Here is a 26,929-nt window from a genome sequence, read left to right as displayed (position 1 = left end):
TAACATGCATTAAAAGTTTTTGGTTACTATAAAGGCATCTTTTTGATTTCTATCTAATATTTGACATAAAACTTTTTTGACATTTAATTTTAGTATTATCTACATTTAATACATGGTAAAAGGCTTCTTATAACAAAATGGTTATTTTATTTTCCCCATTTTACAGAAAATAAGATTTAAGATTATTGAAAGATAAGTTAAACACTCAGATCTACTAGGCATTCTAGTATAAATATGGTAGACATTCCTTAAATTGGTACACAAGTTGTAAATAAAGAAGCCTGACATAACGACCAGAAGTTTCCCATCTTCAAAATCTGAGCTGGTAAATGCCAACACTATATTCAATGCATGTTATAAAGCCATCGAATCATGTTATTTTACAATGGTGACACAGATCTTTCATTTTCTGTTGGATGCAGAACCCCATTCCAGATGATTGCTAGAAACTAAGGCCATAATGTCTTAAAATAGGGCCTTCTGGGCTATCATTCCCATGACCTAATTTTTGCTCATGCCATTTTCTGTAGCCCAGGAGAGGAGATGACCTACTGAGACACATGACAATCATAGTTTGTGCAACTATAACACCTATTGGTGTGTCCCTGGAACCAAATGCAACAAAGTCTGAGATTCATACCCATGGTCTAATGGAATCAGAGAATGGAGTCCTGCATCTGCCCAGAGAATATTGCTAGAGGAATGCCAAGTGGGAGGTACCTGGTTAACAGAAGCATCTGTATTAGCCACAGGTGAAGGGGAGCGACAGGCAGGTGGAGAGGAAATCTCACTGTTGGTTCCCTCCTCCCCAGACTCCTCAGTGACCGGTGACAGCAAAGTGTGACAGCGACCTGCAGTCATCTGCCACATAAAATGTAGCCCAAAGGACATGAAAATCAATTAGCTATGTTAATATAAGTCCTGTTCAGGCACAGGCCAAAACAGAGTTAATTATAAAACAAAGGTTAGAATTACCGGGACCCAAATTCATATATTAATCCTGTGTTAGTATTTAAAAGTTGTGTTTTCAAGAGACTATGATGCTAGTAATCATTTGTAAAACAATCAGGGATGGGGGTGCATATGACATTGAAGTTTGGTTGTTGATTAAATACTTCATTATTTTCCTTTCTTTGGAGAGTTTGTGGCTTTATAAATAACTGGAAAAATCACGAATCATACAAATGAGGAAAGTTCTACGAAATAAAGCTTGGTCTTTCGTGGACATCTCAAATTTCAAATATCGTAGGGAGATAAATGCACCCAAAGTAGTGTATTGCCAAATGGGCCCAGGTATGGTTACTCATTACCTGAGATACAGCACATATTAGGGAAAATACACAGCACTGGAAAACATTATAGTCACCAAAATACTCAATGCAGTTTAGATATCAAGTGTATAGGAAAACAGTGGTGCAGAATAGAAAATAACAAAGTTGATTTATTTTAATCCAAAGCCAAGCTTTAGATTGTCTGTTTTCATATTTTTTCTAACAATAGCTGTTCTTCTAAATTGTATTAAACATTTATACAGTAGAGTACCTGCACATAGGTAGTTAGCTAGTTGGCCTGCAAAACACAACTAAATATATGTGCCATGAATTTCCCATCCCCCAGACAACTAAAACATTGTGCAAATAAATTACTGTTTAAAGCTCAGAGCCTCTCAGTATTATTGTGAAATTATAAACAAATACAGAGCAGACCGCTGACAAGTTAAGTAATTCAGCTGTCTCGAGCACACAGTTTCATTTTAACTGTCATTGTTTACAGTGTCAAAGATTGGCCCGGCCCAAAGGTAGTCAAAGAGAGTTAAGGAAACTGTTTCTCCCTCTTAATCTGCAAGATCGAAGGCTGGTCCCTGAAATCAGCCACGGAGGGGGAACATGGAGCCACTCGCCAGGCTCCAGTCAAAGAGCAAAGCCGCGGGAACCTACTGGATCCTTACCATGACCACAGAGGGGTGGGCCGAAGGCGCGGGGAGGAGCTCCCCGTCCAGGTCCTCTGTCCCTTCCGCCAGCCCCTCGACCTCGGTCACCGTCAGCAGCATGGTGGCGTGCTTGGCTTTCATCGTCAGCATCTTGCACTTGGAATTCAAAGAAGCGATCTGCTCCTGGTAGCCCTTAATTTTCTGCGCCAGCTCCTGAGGAAACATTTCCCCCACCGGGGTGTCAGAGCAGCATCAAAAGGAAACAGAAGTAGTAGCGTTCATCTTCCTGCACGGCGGGCCAATGAGCGCGCAGAGCCGCGCGGGCCGGGGAGGAAGGATGTGGAGACGGCGAGTCCTCCAGCATCTCGCTACCGAGCCAGACCGCAGGCTGCGCGGCGCAGCGCAGGCACAGCCAAAGTGCCCGAGCCCGCGTCCCCGCGTCCGTACAAAAGGAGAAATGAGGGGAGGAGGCCGAATGAATGGTTTCTAATCGAGAGAGTCCCCATATGGAACCATGAACTTCCGCAACATTAGGAACTGACAACTTTCTTAAAAAGCGGAAAGCATCTGAAATTTACCAGATGGTTCATGCCATGGAAATTAGGTCATGTGATGGCTAAAACCACACCAAAAAAATGCAAGGCTCAGCTCTTACCCTACTGAGTACATTCAACAAAGTTGACAGTCATTATTTTACATAGGGTCACATAGTCAATAGCCTATCTGTTCCTATGTCCCTAGGAATTTTTTTTAGATAAGCTAGATATTGTATATGGAAATCCTAATTTTTAATGCAGATTGACCCCCAAATAAAATTTCGCATATTCATCAAATTTTCTCTTGTGCATTTCATCATGATGCTGAGGCTTTAACTAGAACTTTACACTTGAAGTGCAATTCGGATTTAATGGCTTTTAATTTCATTTACTTTTGAAAAAATAATTTTTTTTGGTTTTTGAGCAGACAAGAATGAAAAAAATTTATTATGACAGATAGAGGTTTTAAATATTTTATTAAGAGCTTATTGGAAATATATTCTGGATAGCACATAGCCCTTAAAAAGGTAACTATAGATTCATTTTAGGAGTATGGTAATTCTAAAATATTAAAGTTTTACTTTCTTGCTTAAATATTTTAAGTATCAAATATTAAAATTATACTTTATTGCATCTTTAAAAAATGAAAATACATATTTCAAAACATGATTCCTAAAAGTACAAAACTATTATTCTTTTTAATTTTTTTTATTTGGCTTCTTTGTTTGAGAGACTGTCATTTATTGTACGCACAGAACACATTTTGTGGGCCAGGTGCAGTGGCTCATGCTACTTTGTGAGGCGAGGCAAGGGGATCACTTGAGGTCAGGAGTTCAAGACCAGCCTGGCCAACATGGTGAAACCCTGTCTCTACTAAAAATACAAAAATTAGCCGGAAATCGCTTGAATCCGGGAGATAGAGGTTGCAGTGAGCCAAGATTGTGTCACTGAACTCCAGCCTGGGCAACAGAGTAAGACTCTGTCTCAAAAAAAAAAAGAACACATTTTGTGACAAAAATATTAAATCACGTCTTTAAAATAATTGTGTACACACATTCATATATATATACACACACATATACACATGAACACACCCATATGTATACATAGTCATCCCTCAGTAAATGAGGGCCATTGGTTCTAGGAACCCTATTAGATACCAAAATTCACAGACGTTCAAGTTTCTGACGTAAAATGGTATAGTATTTGCATATGCACATCTTCCCAAATACTTTAAATCATCTCTAGATTACTAATAACATCTAACACAATGTAGATGCTATGTATTATAAATAGTCGTTATACTGTGCCATTTAGGGAATAATGACAAGAAAAGAAGGTCAACATGTACAGATGCAGCCATCCTTTTCTCTCCTCAAATATTTTCCATCCATGCTTGGTTGAATTCATGGATGCAGAACCTATGGCTATGGAGGGCTGACTGTATGCAAAACACATGCGTGCACATGCGCACACACACACACGCATTTTGTTATTATTGTTGTTTCGTTTGTTTCTTCCCACCCAACCAAAGCTGAGTGGGGGGAAAAACAGTCCAGCAGAACTCAGCCAGCAGGCAGTCTTCTTGACTCATAATAGTATAGGAAAATTTTTTTTTTTTTTTTTGACAGAGTCTTGCTCTTTTGCCCAGGCTAGACTGCAGTGGTGCTATCTCGGCTCACTGCAAGCTCTGCCTCCAAGGTTCACACCATTCTCCTGCCTCAGCCTCCCGAGTAGCTGGGACTACAGGCGCCCGCCACCACACCTGGCTAATTTTTTTCTTTGTGTTTTTTAGTAGGGACGGGGTTTCACTGTGTCAGCCAGGATGGTCTTGATCTCCTGACCTCGTGATCTGCCCACCTTGGCCTCTCAAAGTGCTGGGATTACAGGCGTGAGCCACTACACCTGGCCAGGAATTTTTTAAACAAGGACTTAAAAAGCAGAAATCATTGCTTCTTTACCTCTGGGGATGCAGTTAATTAAACCTAACAGGATTTTTAAAAGCAGTGATTGAATAGCTACTTACTATATCTCATCTAGTGGCTAGCACATGGGTACTCAATAAATGCCATTTACTGTAACTAGTTAATACTAGAAGATAGATCTAGCAGATTATTGGACTCCTTGAATTTCAAGTCACCAAGCTTTCATACAATGGTTTGCCATTGTACAAAAATTTGAGGAATCTTTTTTATTATTTTATTGTATTTTATTTTTGAGATGGAGTCTTGCTCTGTCACCCAGGCTAGAGGGCAGTGGCGCAATCTTGGCTTACTGCAACCTCCATTTCCTGGGTTCAAGCCATTCTCTTGCCTCAGCCTCCCCAGTAGCTGGAATTATAGGCCTGCGCCACCATGCCTAGCTAATTTTTGTATTTTTATTAGAGATGGGGTTTTACCATGTTGGCCAAGCTGGTCTCGAACTCCTGACCTCAAGTGATTTGCCTGCCTTGGCCTCCCAAAGTGCTGGGATTACAGGCATGAGCCACTGCGCCTGGCAACTTGAGGAATCTTTGTGAAATAGACAGAGTTAGTTTTAGGCCTTCCACCCTTTGTAATCACATGGCTGGGCACAGCTCCCTACTGCAGTATCCTGCAAAGATGTGCCCACACTGGCAGCAAGTGACCATTTCTTATGCAGCAATTCTCAACCTTATTGTATACAGAACTCATTTGGATTGTTTCTTTAAAAAATGCAACTCTGGTCACCACTTCCAAAGGTTTTGATTGACTAGGTGTATGAGAGTCTGCATTTCATAATTAGCCCATGTGACTCCAATGCACGTGACTTCCACTGAGAAATAGTACTCTACGACTTACTTCTGTAAGTATAAACCTCCTGTAATCTCATTACCTTCGAGGGTTGGTTATTCAAGCTGTGGTCAAATCCACTAAAATAAAATGGAACACTTGGTTTAATGTTACCCATTCTCTTTATAAAATTTCTGAAAATGTTTATAAAGGTAGGAATTTCAGGTAGAGTGGCCACTAAAAGACAAGCAGCCCTCTGTGGCCAGTCTCTGGTATTCAGGAGCAGGCTTTCCGCATCAGGTGGAAAGAAAAGAGGCTTGAGTATCCTCTCCTATGATTTAAAAGTGGCAGGATGATTTTTTTCAAATTAAATGCAACCTTTGCAAAAGTATTATTGTTATTATTATTATTATTATTATTATTATTATTTTGAGACAGAGTCTTGCTCTGTTGTCCAGGCTGCAGGGCAGTGGCACAGTCTCAGCTCACTGCAACCTCCACCTCCCCGGTTCAAGCGATTCTCCTGCCTCAGCCTTCTGAGTAGGTGGGACTACAGACACCTGTCACCATGTCAGGCTAATTTTTGTATTTTTAGTAGAGACGGGGTTTCACCATATTGGCCAGGCTGGTCTCGAACTCCTGACCTTGTGATCCACCCGCCTTGGCCTCCAAAAAGTACTGGGATTACAGGTGTGAGCCACCACACCTGGCCGAAAAATTATTTTTAAAAGTATAAATTCTTTAGCCATAAATAAATGATCAGTTATTTTTAAAGTTATTTGTAAGAAAACTAGATTCACCATAAGATTGAAATTCAATTAAAACAAGATAGAAAATACAGGAAGAAACCCTCTTCCCAATTTGTATGTTATCATTGGTTAAGCTTTCTCCACTCAGCAGTTTCCTTCCTGTGTTTGTTTTATACATACAATGAAGCTCACACAGGACTGCGTCATTTTTTACATGAAAATGTGTTCTAAGTCACAGTTGGTTTAAAACTAATAAACGTAACATGGATGTTCAGAACTGTGGAAGAAAATGCGACAAAATAAGCAGCTCACTGGACCAAGAGCTGGGAAGACTTAGTCCACTGCTGGCTGAGCTGAGTTCACTCTGTGACCTTGGGGGACTCATTTATTTTCCAGGGACTTCGTTATTCTCTTTTGTTTCATTAAGTAGCCCAGATAGTTTCTATTACAGTGGAAGAAAAATCACAGAATTTGGAGACAAAGATACTGAGATCGAGTCTAATTTCAATCAGTTACTAGATTTGGGAGCTCAGGAAGTCACTTTTTTCTAAGTTCGGTTTTTTTGGTCAGTAAAATAAAGATGATTTTAAAAAAATCCTTATTTCGGCTGGGCGTGGTGGCTCACGCCTGTAATCCCAACACTTTGAGAGACTAAGGTGGGTGGATCACTCGAGGTCAGGAGTTCGATACCAACCTAGCCAATATGGTCAAACCTATCTCTACTAAAAATACAAAAATTATCAGGGCATCGTGGTGTGCACCTGTAATCCCGACCACTCGGGAGGCTGAGGCAGGAGAATCACTTGAACCCAGGAGGTGAAGGTTGCAGTGAGCCAAGATTGTGCCACTGCACTTCAGCTTGGGCAACAGAGAACAAGGCTCCATCTAAAATAAATAAATAAATATATATATATATAAAATATATATATAAATTCTTACCTCATAGGGTTGATATTAAAAAAGATATAAAATTTTGTAAGTTACTTTAAAAAACATAAAGCTGGTCAGGCATGGTGGCTCACATCTTTTATCCCAGCACGTTAGGAGGCTGAGGCAGGCATATTACTTGAGGCCAGGAGTTTGAGATCAGCCTGGGTAACATGGCGAAACCCTGTCTCTACTCTACAAAAAAATGCAAAAACTAGCCTGAGGTAGTGGTATGTGCTCGTAGTCCCAAATACTTGGAGGCTGAGGTGGGAGGACTGCCCAAGCCCAGGAGGTGGAGGCTGCAATGAGCCATGATCCCACTATGAGCCATGGTCTTGCCACTGCACTCTAGCTTGGGTAATACAGCAAGACTCTGTCTCAAAAAAAAAAAAAAAAAAAAAAAAAAAGCACAAGTTTCTTGGGGAAGAAAAACCATACAACAAAAATGTTTAGTAGTAACAATAATTATTACTCCAGAAACGATTTAAAAAATATCCGTACCATGATAGAAGACTTGTTACAACAAAATTTTAGATCTTCCTAGATGGGATTAAAAATAGTTTCAAAATAAACACGTAATATGCAGTCTAACGTACAGACCAACATAAACAATGGTTTCAAAAATCTACATTACATTTTCATTTAGCCATTGCATAAGAAAAATCACTAACATAGATGATGTCTATAGTTGTAGGAGTAAATGTAGGTGGGATATTTAAATGATTTTGTAAATCATATATAAATGAAAATTATTAATGTTTGTGTATGTCAAGAGATTAAATAATTAATTGCATTTGGAGAAGGGGGTGAGATTTTTCACCCTTACAAAGCAATGCTTTGAATCTTTTGAGAATCTCAACGTGAGTGGTTTGGAAAAATTGTTCGTTGTTCTCATGACAAAGTTAAAATAAGAGCATATGAAGGATATACTCCATATACTCTATCATCAGTACAGAAAATATAAGACACCCTCCTCCCAGTTATTTACCAAAATTCACAGTGCTATGAACCAGCCCCCAAGGGAAACAGTGAACTTGACCTATATGGAATTGACAGTTCACGAAAGGAAATTCCCTGCTAAGCTCAATCACTCAAGGACCATGATCTCCGGGACAGGGACAGCACAAGGAGTGGCCAAGTCCTAAGGTCATAATGATGCCAAAGGAACAAACAAAGAAGAACATTTGAAAAAGAGGCACATGATAGCTGGCCCAATCTGAAAACTAGCAAAGTAAACAACCTGGACCATCCTCTGATTTTGGGAAGAGGAACTGAAATGAGTAATATTTCAAAGAAGAATATGTTTAAAATATTAAGTTTTTGTTTGTTTGTTTGAGACCGAGTCTCGCTCTGTCGCCAGGTTGGAGTGCAGTGGTGCGATCTCGGCTTCTGGGTTCAAGTGATTCTCCTGCCTCAACCTCCCACATAGCTAGGATTACAGGCACGTGCCACCACGCCCAGCTAATTTTTGTATTTTTAGTACAGATGGGGTTTCACCATGGTGTCCAGGATGGTCTCCATCTCCTGACCTTGTGATCTGCCCATCTTGACCTCCCAAAGTGCTGGGATTACAGGCGTGAGCCACCAAGAGAGCGATCAGTGCAGCAAAGCTTTGAGCATTGCTGTTTTTGCAGGCATTAAAAACAGGGTATGGGACTGTGTTTTAGTGTATTAACTGTGAGAACTCTAGGTGCAGGAGATGACAATCCGTGAGTCCCATATAATGTGAACAACGTCTAGAGAGGTGGAATCAAGGGGAAGGCATGTGTTACTGAATCAGCAAAAACGGCACTCACAATGCTTAGATAGTCAAAGAGGCCTCCCAAGAGCTCAACACATTAAGTGCAGGACAGGGGAAACTGTTCTCTTCCATTCACTAGAAACCAAACGTAAACGCTCATCAATCCAGTTTCCTGCCCTCGGTATTTTGCCTACATTTCTCTCTCACCTCATGCCGAGAAATCTGAGCCTGCAGCTCCTGTATGTTACTAGTGGCAACAGGTTTATCCTCAATCTCTCCATGAGCTCCTTCTATCAGTTGCTGGAGATGTTTCATTTCTTGCTCATATTGTTCATACTGCACCACAGCCTCCTTTGAAAAAAAAACATAGAAAGATAGACAGTTTTTTTTTCTTGATCAATAACTAGGTAAGTGATTCTGTAGTTTAACTCCCTTTTTACCTGTATGGGTAGGGAATAAAGAAATGATGGGTAAAATTCCTAAATGGTTTGAATTCTTCTCTTTACTTAGATATTTCAGAGCTTTCTCTCTAAAATATTGTAGCAAAATTATTGACGGAATCAAAATAGTTAAGTGGTTAGGATTCTTTCTCTTTTTTCCCTATCGATATCATCCTGAAGATGGAACATGATAGTCAGAAAGGGTGAAGCAGTGTGGGAAACATTATTTCATTTTTCCATCTAACAAATACTGAATATATAAGTAAGACACTTAACTAAGTGCTATGGTAGGGAATAAAAATACGAATTATGGGCTAGGCACAGTGGCTCAAGCCTGTAATCTCAGCGCTTTCGGAGGCCAAGGTGGGTGGATCATGTGAGCCCAGGAGTTCAATACAGCCTGGGCAACATGGTGACACCCCCATCTCTACCAAACAAAAGTGTATATACATATGAATTATGCATGACTTTTACCCTCAGGAATTTTCTGTCCAACAAATTACAAGATAACAGGGGAAAAGGATAGTTGACCAAATGAGCCACTAGTTATTTTAATGAGATGCTATTGATACAATTTTTGGATAAAGCAAGAATTATTAGTTGAAGGGAAACATAAGGTAAATAGTGTCATTTCTTCCTGGTAAATGATTTTCTCTCACTAGGTGAAGAGACTAAGAATTATACTTGAGTGCATTTTTTAGACACTCAAAAGAAAATGGATTTAATGCCTCCATAAGCTGAAATATGAAAAAACTCTGTAACACAAGATAACAGTAAACCTGTATTATCAGTTTGTAGATGATTCTCAGTTGAGTAATAAGAGATAAAAACATTTCATTGCATAGAAATAAATCTTTACAAGTTCTTTATTTAAAAATATCACTAAAAGATAATTTTCACCAAGGATATTTTTTATATAGCATTCCCCATGCTTTTGTGGGTGATCCAAATGACAGCATTTTAATCTCCTTATTTTATAAAACCACAACAGCCTGTCAGATTCAACACCCTGGATGTGTTTTGATGGCTGAGCCCACACAATGCTAAGAAAAGAAGCCCCATGATTCATCAGCAATTGCTCTGCTGGCGTGGGCACTGTTCACCTGCCTGCATGATGTTGCACTGCTGGATGGCGGTGTGCTGCAGCCGGCTGGCCTCTTCCTGCAGCCGCAGAGCAGCATGACAGAGAGGTAAGCTGGCAACCACATCCTCAGGGATCCGGAGGGCACTCTGGCAGAGTTGCACTGCTTGCACCTTCGGCTTCAGTGACTCCATCTCAGACAACAGATGCTGAAAATGCGATTTCATAGTTCAAAAATTTAATATTTAAATTATTTATTTCATAAGCAAGAGGCACTAAATTACAGTTATGTTGCAAGTTATAAACATTTTGCAAAAACATTTTTAAAACAGTGTTGAGTTTAGGGGCTGGGCACAGTGGTTCACGTCTGTAACCCCAGCACTTTGAGAAGCTGAGGTGGGTGGATCACATGAGCTCAGGAATTCGAGACCAGCCTGGCCAACATAGGGCAACCCGTCTCTATTTAAAAATAAATTAAAAAAAAAAACAGTGTTGAGTTTAGGAGGCATTTTTCCTTGCTATCCTCTTTTAAAAGTATAGGTCCCTGTCCCTATTTACTCCAAGTTAGTTCGGCTTACCTGCCGATGAGAGAGCTGCTCCTTGAGACTGAGACGTCCAACTTCCGGAGAAGTCAGGGTTGCCTGGGCTTGCTCCAAGGCAGTTTGTAACTTTTTCAACTCCGCTTCAAATTTTTTCATATCCTAGAGAGTAAATATCAATATATTGTACTTGAAGTCCAAAGTCATAGGTGAAGAATCACATCACAGCCAAGAAACCACATCACAGGTGAGCACTGTTTCCACAGTGGCATTTCTTTTAATGACAGACTTTTTTTCTGTGGTTTTTTTTTTTTGTTTTGTTTTGTTTTTTTTACCTTAGCTGCATCTTGGAGGTTCTGCAAACGAATTTTGATCATCTGTTGCAACTCCTCAGTCTCCCTTCCCAGTTCTGCCACTTGTTGGGACATTTTTTCTGTACAGTACACGCTAGTGAGGTACTGTAATTTCTCAGTCATTACTTCCAGGTCACTGTGGATTTCTTTGGATTCTTCCAGCAGGGTCTAGGGTGAATTGTTAACATTCATGACATTGACACATAGGTAGAGGGGTATAGATATTCAATATGGCATGGCATAAAGTGCCCTGTGTAAGTTCTGTGTGTCCGTTATTGTGTTTAACCTTCGACCCCCCTGTGACCACTTTCTAGTTGGTAGCCACCTACTATTGTAACTATTTCACAGAAAAAGAAATCACAGTTCAGGAACTGTAAACAATGTGCAGAGGTCACATGTTATACTACGCATGGGACCATGGGGCTCCTGCTCTGTCAAACCCAAGCTGCACCCTTGTGAGGGCCAGAACACAGGAATTCTAGCAGTGAAAAGCTCAAACATACTCGGTGTCTTATTCGTGTCTCTGGGTCTACCTTTTCTCATGTTTAAACTAAAGAGTTACTTTTCAGCTCTCATATTCTATAGCTAAGACTGAAGTTCATATTTATCTAAGAAATGAAAATAAGAACAAGAGCATTACAAGCAAAAACCTTGGCTCACTTGCTTTAAGTGAGACAAAGGGGGTAGAAGATACGTGCAATAAATATCAAGAGAAGAAAAAACAGTCCTGATCATTCAGAATGGTATCATCTACTGGGTCTAGCAGAAATACAATGGATAAGTAACCATACAATGTACATTTCATGAAAAGTAGAATGAAACAGAAGCCAGTGTGAAGAGATGACTGCGACTTGGGGAAGATCGGGAGAAGGTCTCCGGGAAGAGTCACATCTGAGCCCAGTCAGAAGGATGTTTGCAATCTGACAGATGAAGGGGAAGATGAAAGACATTTCACACAGAGAGAACAGCATCTGCATAGGTACAGAGGTGGGTGAACCTAGAATGTGCAGTTAGTGGGGTGTGTAATGTGTAAAGAGGAGAAATGAAGAATAGGATATTATTCTTAGGCAATAGACTGTATTTTTTTAATGAAGTACTTTCTTTTCTCACAATAAATGTTTATAAATATATATATTTAACAGATAAATATTTATCTGTATAGGATATATAATAAGATACATATTTATACATGATATATTTATCTTTTTTTTTTTTTTTGGAGACGGAGTTTCGCACTTGTTGCCCAGCTGGAGTACAATGGCACGATCTTGGCTCACTGCAACCTCCACCTCCTGGGTTCAAGCGATACTCCTGCCTCAGCTTCCTGAGTAGCTGGTATTACAGGCATGCGCCACCACGCCCAGTTAATTTTGTATTTTTAGTACAGGTGGGGTTTCTCCATGTTGGTCAGGCTCGTCTCGAACTCCTGACCTTGTGATCTGCCAGCCTCGGCCTCCCAAAGTGCTGGGATTACAGGTGTGAGCCACCACGCCCAGCCCCTATACAAGATATATTTATTTTTACAGATAAACATATATAGTAAGGAGATATATATATAATCTGTTAAATATATATTTAATGTAAATGTATAATTTAAGTATATTAATAAATGATTTAAATATATATTTAATATATAAATATATTAAATAGAAAATATATGACTTGGAAAATATTGAAAATATAAAGAAGAAAACAAAATATCTCATCATCTTATAACCCAGAAATAACTTTAAGAGTTAACTGCTGATACATTTGGGCATATTTTTAGGTATTAATAATTGAGGTCCTAACATAACTATAGTTTTCCATCTTTCTTTTTCACCTGACATTAGTGTTACTGGAAAAAGGTCCCATTCCAGACCCCAAAAGAGGGTTCTTGAATCTTGTGCAAGAAAGAATTTGCAGCAAATCCAGAGTGAAATGAAAGCAAGTTTATTAAGAAAGTCAAGGGATGAAAGAATGGCTACTGCACTGACAAAGCAGGGTGTTCCCGAAAGCAGAAAGAGGAATGCATCCGCCTCAGGCATGATGTCTGCTTACACATAAGACAAAGCAAAAAATCGGCGGAGATGTGCTCTACAAGGGCCTGCGACAAAAGATTGTTAATCTTTGTGTAACTGCTGTCTTCCACAAGAATCCATGTTAAAATTTTTTTTTTTTAGTGTAGATCCAAGAACGCTTTTATTCATAAGATACCAGGACATCAGGACATTTCCTGAGTCTGTTATTTCCCAGATCTATTAAGTCCTGGGTCTCTTTGGTAAACATTATCAACCTGTCTCTTTAACCATAATTATTCTGTGCCTAAGAATGCCTGACCTGGGAATGCTACCCATTCTCATTGACCTCATCCTCATTTACCCAGCCCCATTCAGGCCCCTATAAAGTCACTCTGGTTCTCACATCTCTGACATTAGGAAAAACACAATAGATTTTCTTTTCTTTCTTTTTTTTTGAAATGGAGTCTTGCTCTGTCGCCCAGACTGGAGGGCAGTGTCGCGATCTAGGCTCACTGCAACCTCTGCCTCCCAGATTCAAGCGATTCCTGCCTCAGCCTCCTGAGCAGCTGGAATTACAGGCGCTCCCCAGCATGCCCAGCTAATTTTTGTATTTTTAGTAGAGAATGGGGTTTCACTATGTTGGCCAGGCTGGTCTCAAACTGTTGACCTCCAGTGATCCACCCCCCTCGGCCTCCCAAAAAACACAATGGCTTTTCTCACAGTGCATTCTTTTTAAATAAACACAGGCTGCTTTACTTCCTAAAGGGTACACGTGAGAACTCACCAAAATAGAGTCTACAGTCTGCGTTCTCTCTTCAGCTTCTGAGCCAGATCATCTCAGGACCTGGTGTCTTTTTCACTGTGCCCCATGATGCAGTCAACCCACCCTACTGCTCAAGTCATAGAAACCTGGGAATCATCCTTGACTCCTCCCTCTCTTTCACCCAATTCAAGTCTCCAAATTGGAGAATTCTAGCTGCTTAGTATCTCTTGGCTTTGTCTTCTCCTCCTAATCTCCAAAGAGAGGCCTTGTTGTCCACTGAAATACTGAAACCGTCTTTTATATTGTCTTACCTTCCTCAATGTGTTTTCCAAAGGCTGCTAAATTTGCTTTCTGAAAATACAAGTCTGAACTTGTCCTTTGCAGGCAGAATATCGTTTCAGAGGCTTCAGAGTGACTTTAGGATAAGGTTAAAATTCCTAAGAGACTTTTAGGATCTTTTTCTTATCTCTCTATTCTTATCTCTTATCCCTTGTACCAGCACCAAAAAACACTCCTCACATTTACTGCTGGGATTTCAGTATGCATTTTTATCTAAATACATTCCACAAGTAGGCTGTCATATTTTTCAGGACTCAGCCCAGCATCACCTTTTCCTAAGAAGCCTTTCTGCACTTTTTTCTTAAACTCCTGGTTGGTGGTTGGGTTGAGGACCGTCCTGTGGGCTCCTTCAGCACCTGGGCCTTCTGTCTCTGCACTAATCACACTATATTGTACTGTCTCCTTCTATCTGTCCCCTCCCCTAAATAATCAACTCCCTGGGGTGGGGATAGGAAATATTCTTTGTACACTAAATGCCTACCCAAAGTCCTGGTTTGGGAAAGGACTCTATGTTTGTTGAATAAATAAACAAATGCCTATATTTCCAGAATTTGGGGATGCCAAGGCGTTGGGGCTCACTTCAGGCCAGGAGTTTGAGACCAGTCTGGCCAGCAAGGCGAAACCCCACCTCTACTAAAAATGCAACAATTAGCCAGGCGTGGTGGCACGTGCCTGTGGTTCCAGCTACTCAGGAGGCTGAGGGACAAGATTCGCTTGAACCCGGGAGGTGGAGGTTGCAGTGAGCCGAGATCATACCACTGATCTACAGCCTGGGCAATAGAGCGAAACACTGTCTTAAAAAAAAAAAAAAAAGTCATGATCACCTTAAAGACTTCATTATATTTTATTATATGCAAATATTTACTCAGAAAAAGGTTATTTCGGATTTAAGTTTTCTTTAAAATTTTAATACAGTTATTAATACTGTGGAAAATATTTTCTATACTTGGATTATAGCCATTAAAAGGAGTCCAAAAGGAGCCAACAGGTCAGAGTAGCAACATTTTTTTTTTTTTTTTTTGAGATGGAGTCTCACTCTGTTGCCCAGGCTGGAGTGCAATGGCATCATCTTGGCTCACTGCAACCTCCACCTCCTGGATTCACACCATTCTCCTGCCTCAGGTTCCCGAGTAGCTAGGACTACAGGTGCCCACCACCACGCCCAGCTAATTTTTGTATTTTTAGTAGAGATGGGGTTTCACCATGTTGACCAGGCTGGTCTTGAACTCCTGACCTTGTGATCCACCCACCTTGGCCTCCCAAAGTGCTGGGATTACAGGTGTGCGCCACCATGCCTGACCCAGAGTAGTAACATTTTTGACAATCATCATATATTTTGCCAATTATTTTTCAAAGAGATTTTACCAGGATACCAGCAATGTTTGAGAGCTCTCACTTCCATAAATATGAACTTGAAAGAAACAGTTATGAACTTGACAGTTAACTTTGTCTTTCTTCCTCTCTTTTTTTGCTGAAATTTGCATTTCTAGACTTCTAAGGATGTTGGCTTTTTTCATTGTTTTCAAATCAGTGGTAACTTAAGTCCTGTCTGTTCATATCTAAGCATATCTTAAAGCAAAAGATTGGAGTTGCTTAAGAAAGACACTGTGGGAAGAATACGCAAGATTGATCAGAGAAGAGAGACTGTGAATATAGGGGAAAATTAGGAGCTGTTAAAGCATTCCAAAAAGGGAAAAATGAGGCTTTTATCTAGAACCCTGTAAGCAAGAATGGATACGGGGATTCATTTAAAGGCCACAAGGATACATAAATAATGTAAGAGAGAAAAATCTAGAATACTCAAGGATACCCATGTAACTCCAATAGAAGTCACCCTATATTTTATTATAAGATAACTAGCCTATTAGCTATCTGGGTCTAATTTAAGCTTAAGTTACAAAAGGATGAAATAATTTCCTGGATGACGTGACTGAGAGAAAAGGAACATTTTTCTCATGTAACTTCAGAGGAAATGAAGTAACATAGCCAGCATGTGGACGTGGACTCGTGGCTTGCTCTGGGCTGCCTGACCTCCTGTGGAAGGCCAGACGACAGGCCTGGGTGAGGGCTGAGGGAGGAGGCAGGAGATGTATGTGCCAGATAGATGTTTGCACATATGTACCTTAAACCATTTGATCTCATGATAAGTCTGAAATATGAATATTATTTACATCTTCATACAAATGATGAGAAGACAGAATTCAGAGAGGCAAAGCATTCTGCTCCAAATCACACAACCCTGGAGGGCGGAGCTTGATTTTCCCGCCAGTCTGAGTGTGGAGTCTAGAATCTTTCCACACTTCATTGCATCTCTTCATGGGAAAGAATTTCCCACCAGATCCCTGCAAATAATTAGTTCAAAGAAGCTACAGAAAATGAGTTCTACAAGGCTGATTGGTTTGCATCTTGGTGTAAGGTAGGTTTAGGGAAGATCAGGGATGTTTATTTATTCAATTTCATGAAATTTCATGAGAAGCTCCTTTCTGTCCAACTACTGAACAACTCAGGGGTACCTTAGCATTCTTTTTTTTTTTTAATTTAATTTAATTTAATTTTTATTTTTATTTATACATTTATTTTTATTATACTTCAAGTTCTAGGGTACATGTGCATAACGTGAAGGTTTGTTACATATGTATACTTGTGCCTTGGAAAAAACTGCTTTAAAGTTCATATGGAACCAAAAAAGAGCATTCTTTTTATCCGATAGCTCCAGTAATTTTACATCACGGCCCTCTAAGTGTTGTGTCAGTCTTCCCGGTTAAATCCAATTGCCCTTGGTTACCTTTTAAAAATTAGTTTTCCTAAGGTTACCTGATGCAAAATATATTGTTCCCGAAGCTGGCTTGCAGAATTCCATGCAATAGTTCCATGAGCCAAGACTTTAGCTTTCTCAATCCACTTCAAAATTAATTCAAGCATTTCATTATATTCTTCTAAATGTGATGCTGCCTGAAAAACCAATAACATTAAGATAGCAAATGTAAACTCAGTTTCTTGAGCTATAAATCAGTCTTCTCTCTTTTTGGACACAACAATCTTAGGGGTTGATAGTTATAATATCGATGATATTCAATGGTATCAAAAAATCATTTCCCTGTTGAAAATCTGTCAAAGGCTTCTCAGTGACCTTGGGAAAAAGCTCAAATTCTTCTTATTTTTTTTTTTTTTGAGACGGAGTCTCACTCTATCGCCCAGGCTGGAGTGCAGTGGCCGGATCTCAGCTCACTGCAAGCTCCACCTCCCGGGTTTACGCCATTCTCCTGCCTCAGCCTCCCGAGTAGCTGGGACTACAGGCGCCCACCACCTCGCCCGGCTAGTTTTTGTATTTTTTTTTTTTAGTAGAGACGGGGTTTCACGGTGTTAGCCAGGATGGTCTCGATCTCCTGACCTCGTGATCCACCCGTCTCGGCCTCCCAAAGTGCTGGGATTACAGGCTTGAGCCACCGCGCCCGGCCAAAGCTCAAATTCTTAATATGATTGAATTATTCCTCTTTTTCTTTCTTTTTTTTTTTTCTCTTTCTTTTTTTAGCCAGGGTCTTACTCTCACCCAGGCTGGAGTGCAGTAGCAGGATCATGGCTAATTGCAGCCTCAATCTTACGGGCTCAGCCTCCCACCTCAGCCTCCCAAGTAGCTGGACCACAAGCACGTGTCCCCATGCCCAGTTAATGTTTTGCATCTTTTGTAGATTTCACCATGTTGCCCAGGCTGGTCTCAAACTCCTAGGCTCAAGTGATCCTTCCGCCTCAGCCTCCCAAAGTACTGGGATTGTAGGTATGAGCCACCATGCCAGGCCTTCCTCTATCCCTTCCTTCACCCTTCCCTGGGTAAGGAGGTGGCAAGTGGGGATTACAGCAGGCAAAGTTTCAATACTATAATCAATGGGTTGCCAACTCCTAGTTTTAACTTGTCACTGATTATATTAATCGGTTTCAAAAGTCTAGTCTATATGCAACAATTATTACAGATGTGCAACCTGAACCTATTAAGTCAATGTAAGCTAATATATATGTAGCTTACTTAAAGGTACTTGAATTAACCCCAAACTGATTTCATAAAACATGTTAACAGGTGAATATTCATTTCACAAACTACTTCTCCATTTTACAAAATATTCACTCCAAAGTCCGTTTATAGGACCACCTTTGTCAGTGACTTTATCATATGACTGGATATAAAATAAGTGCTGGTTTACACCTAAGTCTTAGGAACACAAGTGTAGCATGAAATAAGCTATACCTAAACTACTCTCTCATTGTCCATTTTATCTTTTTATTTATGTTTATTTATTTTCAAAAGAGAAAAGCAGAAGATGGAAGTTTCTGCCTTAGAGGCTTTGGATTTCTGATCCGGAACACATACCTGATTGAGTTTGGAGAGCCGATTCTCAGCTTGTCTAATGGTCTGCTGGTGCAGTTCAGTCAGTTTTCCTATCTTCTTGGCCAGTGGCTTACCCAGTTGGCCATTCTGTTCGGAGAATTTCTGTACTGCTGCATCTAATTCCATTAACTTTGAATTACAACCATCTAATTCCTCTCCCAGCACCTTGATGGTCATCAAAATGAAAGAACATTAGAGAATAGAAAATAAATTTCTTCAGGTTTTCCAAGATCAGACTGATTTTTGTCAAAGCCAAATATCATAATGAATAATTTTACTATAATTCTACTATGATCAGGTCATTTTTGTTTCTTCGGTTGGAAAGGCAGAGCAGGATATGTTGTAATCCTGGTGTTTGTTTCCTATGAGGCTGAGTGAGAAAGCTAACATTTTCCTTCTGCCCCACCCAAAAAGGATTACAGTGCCTGAACTCATCAACAGAGGAAGAACACAGATTTAGCTACCAAGGACACAATTCACTTTGGAATTTATATACTTGCATTCCTAAATCATCACTTAGTCCTTTGACAGTCTTCTTTCTTACACACTCGTGCATGTATATTTATTAACACTGTTCAATTATAATGATAAGTTATGGAAGAGGATCTGTGTAGATTCAGTTATAACATTTCTTTACCACCTGCTGTTACTATTTGGCTTTAATAAAGGTTCCTAAAAGGTTTTTATCCTGTATCCCCAAGTAAAACTGACTCCAAAAACGATTTAATTCATTCAGTAGCACCCTTTAAACTTCTGCTTCTTACCTTTTGGTCAGTTTTAGCTTGAACTAAATTATCTGTCTTCGCTTTCAGCTTAGTTAGAATAGTTGTGAGGTCTTTAGCTATCTTCTGAATTTGCCGGTTGAGTTCCTGGCTCATGGCCTTGCTCTGTTCAACTTCTTTTATTTTGTCTTGGATCTAAAAAATCAGTGAGAACAGCAAAACAAGCCATGGTTAAAATTGTATAATAGATACTAAAAATCTCAAATGATGTTGACAAGACACATTTTAACTGCTTTGGCATTGATACCTTTGGTCACACCAGAGATGTGCAGTTAGTTACAAGCTCTCCTGGCTTTCCTTGACTTCACTATCTTTATGTATTTACTGCACTCCTTGTGTTCCAGCAAAGATACAAGAAACGTGTGTAGAGGAATTCACTTATTAAGTATTTACAGAGTACTCATTATAGATGGTTGTGTAGACAGCTGAGTTTGAATCCTATCTTCTCCATTAACTAACATAATGACCCTGAGCACACAAACTCCTCTAAGCCTTTTTCTTCATAGGATGGAAAATCCTCCCAAACAGTTGGAGGAACACTGATTTGTTTCCAAGCACCTTTTAATCAACGACTGTTAATGATCTGTTAACTCTTTTTGTAACTTTCCAACTACAACTCTATAGTATGCCAACAAAGTATTAAGCACATCCAATGCAAAGGAAGATGAAAAAAGACAGTTAGCATTTACAAATTTCCAATGAATTTGGTTTGATTTGATAAAAAACATTCACACTGTTGCTTAGAATAAAATGCTGAAGAAAAGATGTTAAAGAGAAGAAACATTTCTTTATATAAAGATCTTTAAAAAAACCTCTTTAGTAGGGAGAAAACACACCATTAAAAGAGTGTTAATGGTGTGTTTGGCCTTCATTTTATTGAGTGTCAAAGTAAATGAAATACATATGAATAAGTCTATGATAGGAAAATTAATCCAGAGAAAAGCTTACATTTGAACCAAAAAAAAAAAAAAAAAACCATGGCTGTGCACAGAGGTGCACATCTGTAATCCCAACACTTTGGACTTTGGGAGGCTGAGGCAGGCAGATCACTTGAGGCCAGGAGTTTGAGATCAGGCTGGCCAACATGGCAAAACTTGTCTCTTTTTACTAAAAATACAAAAATTAGCTGGGTGTGGTGGTGCATGCCTGGAATCCCAGCTACTTGGGAGGCTGAGGCATAAGAATTCCTTGAACCCAGGAGGTGGAGATTGCGGTAAGCTGAGATTGTTTCACTGCACTCCAGCCTGGGGGACAGAGCAAGACTCTGTCTCAAAAATATAAAAAGACCATGAACTTGCCAAGTCATCCTTCCCAATAGATCTTCCAATGTCTAAGAAGAAAAACCAAATATATCAAATAAATACTTAAAACAGTAAATAGCATATATTAGTAGTTTAGGTCAAAGTCATGATAAAGTAGGATCGGATTTTGATGAGATTTTTAAAACACTTTGCATCATACACTGAAGATTTCCAAGTAGAGCACAACTGTATGAATTTGACAGTTCGTACAAATGGGATATTACTTTCTATTTCATGTAGCACTTTAGAATTGCAGTATGTCTTCTCTTTGTCTCATATAGAATGGTTTTAATTAAACTTTAATAGCTTTAGCACTAAGCCACTAAGAGAGTCCTAAAAATCTATTATATTTCCATACAGATGTTATTTGAGCCTATTTTCACTACATGAAATTGTGTTCTTCATGAGACCAGAGACAGAAATCTCGCTCTGGTCTCAACACCAAAAAGGACTATTCATTTCTTCTTAAAGAAACAAAAATATTTGACATAAGAAAATAGAAAGACACTCTTGATCATAGGTTTACCTGATCACGGATCTTTAGGTCCAATGCTACTTCAGCCAATTGAAGGGAGAGTTCAGAAGGTAATATGGTATAAAGACCCAAGTACTTATCCTTCTGTTCTTCTGCCATTTTTTCAATGTTCTGTCGGTGATTTGTGGCTTCTGTTAGGAGAATCTGAAGAAAAGATCAAAATAAGAAATTTCTGGGAACCTTCTAAGGAGACTGTTATAGACAAGTCTGTACCTTTTTTCATCAACATATAATTAAGTGTGGAATTAGAGAAATATCTTAAAATAATACAACACTCTTCTTTTGTCTCTGAATATAAATCATGTTCACTTTAGAAAACAAAGGAAAATCCCATGAAGTAATACTAAATATCTTCTATAGAACACATTTCTGAAATTTTTAAATTCAATATTCAATAAATATAAACAAGTATGTTCAATTAAAATCAGGGCAATTGTTTTTGAAATGAGGGGTAAAGAGAATGAGGAGTTTTTTTGTACCTGAAGTTCTTCAAGTTGAGCATCTATTTCTATTGTTGGATTCCCTAAATATTCTTTCGTTTCCTGAACCCAACATTTCACAGAATTGATCTGAGTCTCCACCATTTCTCGGTCCTTCAGCTCTTGCTTCACCAACTTTCCATTAGTCTTCACTTTCTCCTGCATGCTTCAGAAACATTACAGGGATAAAACAGAAGTGATGTGATGTGAAAGGAACCCCCTAATACTTGACAACATTTTATCTAATACATATACAGAAATGGGAAATCTAATATCTTTTTTGCAAGTAAAGACACTTCCTCAACACTGTCAAAAAACACTTCAGTTCATGTATAAATGTCATATAAAGTGAATAATTTGTCCTTCAAAAATTGAGAGTTGACTGTCTCACATGCCACTGAATTGCAATTAATTTCCTATTTAACATAGCCTGGAGATTATTTCATTATTTACTTCCTCTTTGGAAATCTACTAAAATGGCACATTTAAAAGTAATGTATAACTGGAATATATATGGCTATCTATTAGAAAGTAGTTTTTAAAGAAAAAAAATCAAGCTTCGGAAATTTCATAATTAATCATGTTAATAATGTCCAAATTTCAAGTCTTTATTTGAATTAATGTAAATTTGATAAGTATTAGGTTACCCCCACATCACCTATAAGGGAAAGAGGTGAATGCAAGGACATGAATGAGGTAATATTTGTAAATGTAGAAATTAAATTATCTATGAATATTTTTTCGCTGGCCCAAGAAGTGAATCAGGGCTGGCTGTATATCAACATTAACTTGCTCTTTCTACTAAATTCACTGACAGTCAGTGGCTACTATTTACCTGGACTGTGGTGTCATCTTTGCTCCTACATCCTGTCACCCCAGATAGCCAATGAGTTCTCAAGCTTTATCAAATCTAAGTTCTGAATAGCTCTCAATTGTTTCCCTCTCATGCTTCATTTTTCTTGAATCACCCTTCCTCTCCCTGCATCACCCAAGGAGCTCCTTGAAAGTGACATGTTTCTTCCTTTCTTACATGTCATCCCCCTGTTTGCAAAACTCAATGCCTAGCTCCAGGCTGCTCAGGCTTCTGCTTAAATTCTCCTTCTGAAGGGATGCCTTCTTTGACTCCTCTCCTCGGCTGCTTGTCTCTGCTTCGGATTCCCTCAGCTGCCTTTTCACACTTGACTGAAAGGCTGACTTAGTTGCCTATCTCTGCTGTTTGACTGTAAACAGCATGAAGATAGACACTGAGTCTGCATGGTTCGTCATCATATCTCTAAGTACTATGAGATATGTATTTGTCAGACAAATGATTGAAGAATCGAAGAAACCAAAAAGCAAGCGTGATGGGAAGAGATCCCCACATTTTTAAGGTGGTGTGAAGGAGCACCTTCATACTCAAGTACCCTGCTTATCCCTTTGGGTCAAGGTCAAGTTTACTAACAGAATGAAAGTAGGTGCTTAATTACTTCAGGCACCGATCTTGCATCGCGGTGATTTCCTGCATGAGCGGCGGCTCTTCCCCGGGGGTCGGGGCGACTCCATCCTGGAGCATGCTGAGGGCTTGCTGCCAGAGCATGCCCAAGGCCGACTGCTGCTGCTCCAGCTCCAGAACGAACGTGTCGTGGTATTCAAGAAGAGTTAAGAGTTCTGCTTTCGACGCCTTCTCTGCTGAACTTCCAGGTAACTTATCTTGCAGCTGATCAATCATTTCAGTGGCCTTTTTAACCTGATGACAAATGTACATACTATGAAGTTCAATAATAAATAAACTGAAAAAAATAGCGTCATTCCCATAAAAGCCACACACTAGTGTATGAAGCCAATTAAAGATGATGGTATAAATTCCATATTTTAGGTAACTGGAACCTGAGCCACTTTCTTAACATGAAAGGAGATATCACCTCTGTACCTCTGGGTTTAAAGCTTTAATCTCAAAATAATATTAGGACAATCAGAGACTATACTTAACACAGAAAAAGCTTTTTTTTTTTTTTTTTAAAACTAAGAAAACAAAATACTCTTTCCAATATTTAAGGTAACATAAATGAATACCTTTAAATCATAAAGGAAGACATGGCTTAAAACATTAAACCTTTAAAAGATGGAAAAAGTGGCCAGGCAGGCATGTGGTGGCTCATGCCTGTAACCCCGGCACTTTTGGAGGCCGAAACAGGCAGATCACCTGAGGTCAGGAGTTTGAGACCAGCCTGACCAACATGGCAAAACCCCATCTCTACTACAAATACAAAAATTAATCAGGTGTGGTGGTGGGTGCCTGTAATCCCAGCTACTCAGGAGGCTGAGACAGGAGAATTGCTTGACCCCAGGCAGTGGAGGTTGCAGTGAGCTGAGATCACACCACTGCACTCCAGCCTGGGCGACAGAGCAAGACTCCAAAAAGGAAAACGTTGAATATACATTTTCGGTAATGAGTTAAATTTCCGCTCATTTTCAGGTTTCATGGTAAAGAAAAAGTATCTCGTTCTTTTACAAGGCCAGTTAAGAAAGCAAATGGGGCCAAATGGGCTTGTTCTCCTTTCAAAATTTATTTGCTTGGTTTTTCTCACTGAAATAATTTGACCATGACTTGGGATTAAACTGCACATTGCATTTTGTACATTTTGTACTTTGTTTCATAACTTAGTTTTTATGTCATTGAAACAGAGATTTGAAAAAGCCTTTATTACTTTCAGAAGGCTGACTTCAAAAAGCAGCAAAATACCGTGTTTCAAAATACATTATAATTAGTGAGGAAAGAAAGGTGAGCCCACGGACAGTGGAAACTACCTTGTTGTTAAAGCCCGTCCACTCATCCACTGCATCTTCCAGGATCTTCTCCTGGTCTTGGGCCACAGCTCGAAGGCGTGTCCAGCGCTGCCAGACTGTGGTCATTGACCTGCTCAGGGTGGCTTTGCTAGCATCATTTCCGGTTTTCTCCAGTTGTGAAGCTTTTTCCTCAAGGGCCACAATTTTCTCATGGAAAGAGTTAACCACTGACACTAAAGCCTAGAGTTGTGGGTGGAGGATGGAAGAGAGGAGACAAGGGAGAGATTAATTTTTTTAAAATTCTATGGATCTTGGTAAAGCCCAAAATTACCTGCAAAAGGGAATGTTTCTACATATACATTTATTCTCTTCTAGGTACCCTTTTATGTTTATTTTTTAACCAGAGTTAGTCTTAAAGCTTTTTAAAGAGGTGAGGTGAATATTATTTATGTATTAAAAACAAAAGTGTATTTTGCTACTTGAGATGACATTTTTTTCATTTTTAAAAGGCAGCACAAATGTAAGTGAACCAAATTTAATATTTTAGTATGTTACTTTTTCCCTTATATTGCTCTGATAAAGGGAGACTCAGTTATTAATTTTTCAGTTTTATTTAATCTGTTATCAACAAAGAGTATTTACTGACATTTATTAAGTGCCACATCTTATTGGAAGCAAACTGCTCTGAACATCTTTTTAAAATCTTTGCTATGCATTTCCAATGGGAATCCTAAAAGGTAACAGCATTTAATAAACTTAAAACTTCTATAAAATGTGGTTACATGCATCCTTATCATATTGAAAAATTCCAGGTAGAAATGAAGATTTATTGATCATGTTGCAAAGACCCATTACGATTATAGAAAAAGGATTTAAAAAAAAAAAAAAAAAACAGCCCAACACTCTGACCTTGTGCTCTGACAATTTTTCTTCCGCTTCATGACTAGAAGACGTCTTCAACAAAGAAAACTCAGACAGTTTCTTTTCTGTATCATTCATCAATTCAATAACCTCTTCCCTTGCTTTTTGGTAATCGTGCCATTGAGCTGTGCATCTTGAAAGAGTCCAACAGAAATTGATAAGTAACATGAAATCGTGTATTTCTACACAAAGCTCTGGTGTCAGTATGTCTAATGATACTTAAGAGAGAAGAATGCATGTATGTGCTAATGTATGTCATTTGTGTATTACTACTTTCAGCGTGGAAATTCATTTCACTAAATATAAAACACAAAACATCCTGAAATACCTCTGCAAGAGATCCACTTGGGCACAAGAGTCCTGGCTCATCCTCTGGCTCCTGAGTTCCAGAGAAGCCATTTTCTGTTCTAGGTCTTCTTTGCCTGTTGGCTTGATGAGTGGGTCCAGGGTGGCTACCAGGCCGCGGAGCTCCTCCAGGTTACTGTGGAACTGATCCTCTGTACGGAAAAATTCCATGTGGTTTTTGAGATTTTCCTCTGCACTCTCCACGTCTAGGCCATTGCCTGCCAGCTGCAACATTTCTTGGGCATCCTCAAGCCAGTCATTGGCCACTTGAAATACCTGATAATACCTTTGACACTGGCTATACATTTCAGTCAAGGTAGCCTGAAAAACAGCAGTTGCAAACATAATCAACTCTCCTTTGCAATGTATTTGCAGGAAAGAGTTTCATTCATTCATTTGTTTTCCAGTCCTCAGTCTCACGGGTGTATGTGTGTAAGTGCATTGATAAACTAGGGGAATATTTTTGTGGTGCCATCCATCATTAGCCTTGATTTTTCCTTCTGCTATTCTTGTTATAATTGTATTACTGCCATTAAATTAAATAATAAGGACAGAGATGGGATTGAAATTTATGTCAATATCTTGACTAGTTCTGAATGTTCCCTCTCTAAGAAATAATATAATGCTTAGAAATATGTGGCAGACTGAATGTTTGCCAAAGTGCAGTAATGTCTCCATTGGTTAGAAGTATAACAACACGACCAAGCATGGTGGCTCATGACTGTAATCTCAGCACTTTGGGAGGCTGAGGGAGGCAGATCACTTGAGGCCAGGAGTTGGAGATAGCCTGGCTAACATGGTGAAACCCTGTCTCTACTAAAAATATGAAAATTAGCTGAGTGTGGTGGCACATGCCTTTAATCCCAGCTATTTGGGAGGGTGAGGCACAAGAATTGCTTGAACTTGAGAGGCAGAGGTTGCAGTGAGCTGAGATAGTTTCACTGCACTCCAGACTCTGTCTCTCAAAAAACAAATTAACAAACAAACATGGAAAGGAAAAAAAAAGAAAAGAAAAAAGCAAAAAAAAAAAAAAAAAAAAAAAATAAGTATAGCAACATCAAACTTCCAAACTGGCATTTACCAGACCACAGAGCCACAGAGTAATTTCTGGAAGTGAAATAGTAACCTGTGAGTCTTGTATAGAGACTAAAATAGAAAAGTCGAAAAGTTTAAGTCTGGAAGCCTGGTCCATTCAACTCCAGAAGGAAAAGAAACACTCTAACCAGCCATCAATGACTGGACAAGATAAGCTGTGACTGTGCAAGCAAAGA

General features: G+C 39.2%; 1 protein-coding gene across 16 annotated transcripts in view; it reads right to left on the bottom strand.

The window, feature by feature from the left end:
* The window catches only part of SYNE1 (spectrin repeat containing nuclear envelope protein 1), a 546,282-nt gene that overhangs the window by 180,628 nt on the left and 338,725 nt on the right, over window positions 1-26,929 (bottom strand). For 14 of the 16 annotated variants that reach the window (XM_030928648.1, XM_030928649.1, XM_030928634.1 and 11 more), the window contains 15 exons: window positions 25,642-25,979; window positions 25,302-25,446; window positions 24,414-24,632; window positions 23,093-23,352; window positions 21,627-21,792; window positions 21,139-21,291; window positions 19,294-19,446; window positions 18,512-18,694; window positions 16,963-17,100; window positions 11,029-11,214; window positions 10,733-10,855; window positions 10,181-10,363; window positions 8,841-8,984; window positions 1,949-2,143; window positions 721-861 (listed from right to left, as the gene is read on the bottom strand). In XM_030928648.1, coding sequence (XP_030784508.1) covers window positions 721-861; window positions 1,949-2,143; window positions 8,841-8,984; window positions 10,181-10,363; window positions 10,733-10,855; window positions 11,029-11,214; window positions 16,963-17,100; window positions 18,512-18,694; window positions 19,294-19,446; window positions 21,139-21,291; window positions 21,627-21,792; window positions 23,093-23,352; window positions 24,414-24,632; window positions 25,302-25,446; window positions 25,642-25,979 — 2,727 coding nt within the window. The remainder of the gene's footprint in view (window positions 1-720; window positions 862-1,948; window positions 2,144-8,840; window positions 8,985-10,180; window positions 10,364-10,732; window positions 10,856-11,028; window positions 11,215-16,962; window positions 17,101-18,511; window positions 18,695-19,293; window positions 19,447-21,138; window positions 21,292-21,626; window positions 21,793-23,092; window positions 23,353-24,413; window positions 24,633-25,301; window positions 25,447-25,641; window positions 25,980-26,929) is intronic. The other 2 variants (XM_030928645.1, XM_030928646.1) reach the window with 1 other exon arrangement.

Source organism: Rhinopithecus roxellana, chromosome 4 (genome assembly GCF_007565055.1).
Source record: "Rhinopithecus roxellana isolate Shanxi Qingling chromosome 4, ASM756505v1, whole genome shotgun sequence".
Taxonomy (NCBI): Eukaryota; Metazoa; Chordata; class Mammalia; order Primates; family Cercopithecidae; genus Rhinopithecus; species Rhinopithecus roxellana.
The sequence above is the reverse complement of the archived record's forward strand: the minus strand, read 5'-3'. Positions and strand labels throughout refer to the sequence as shown.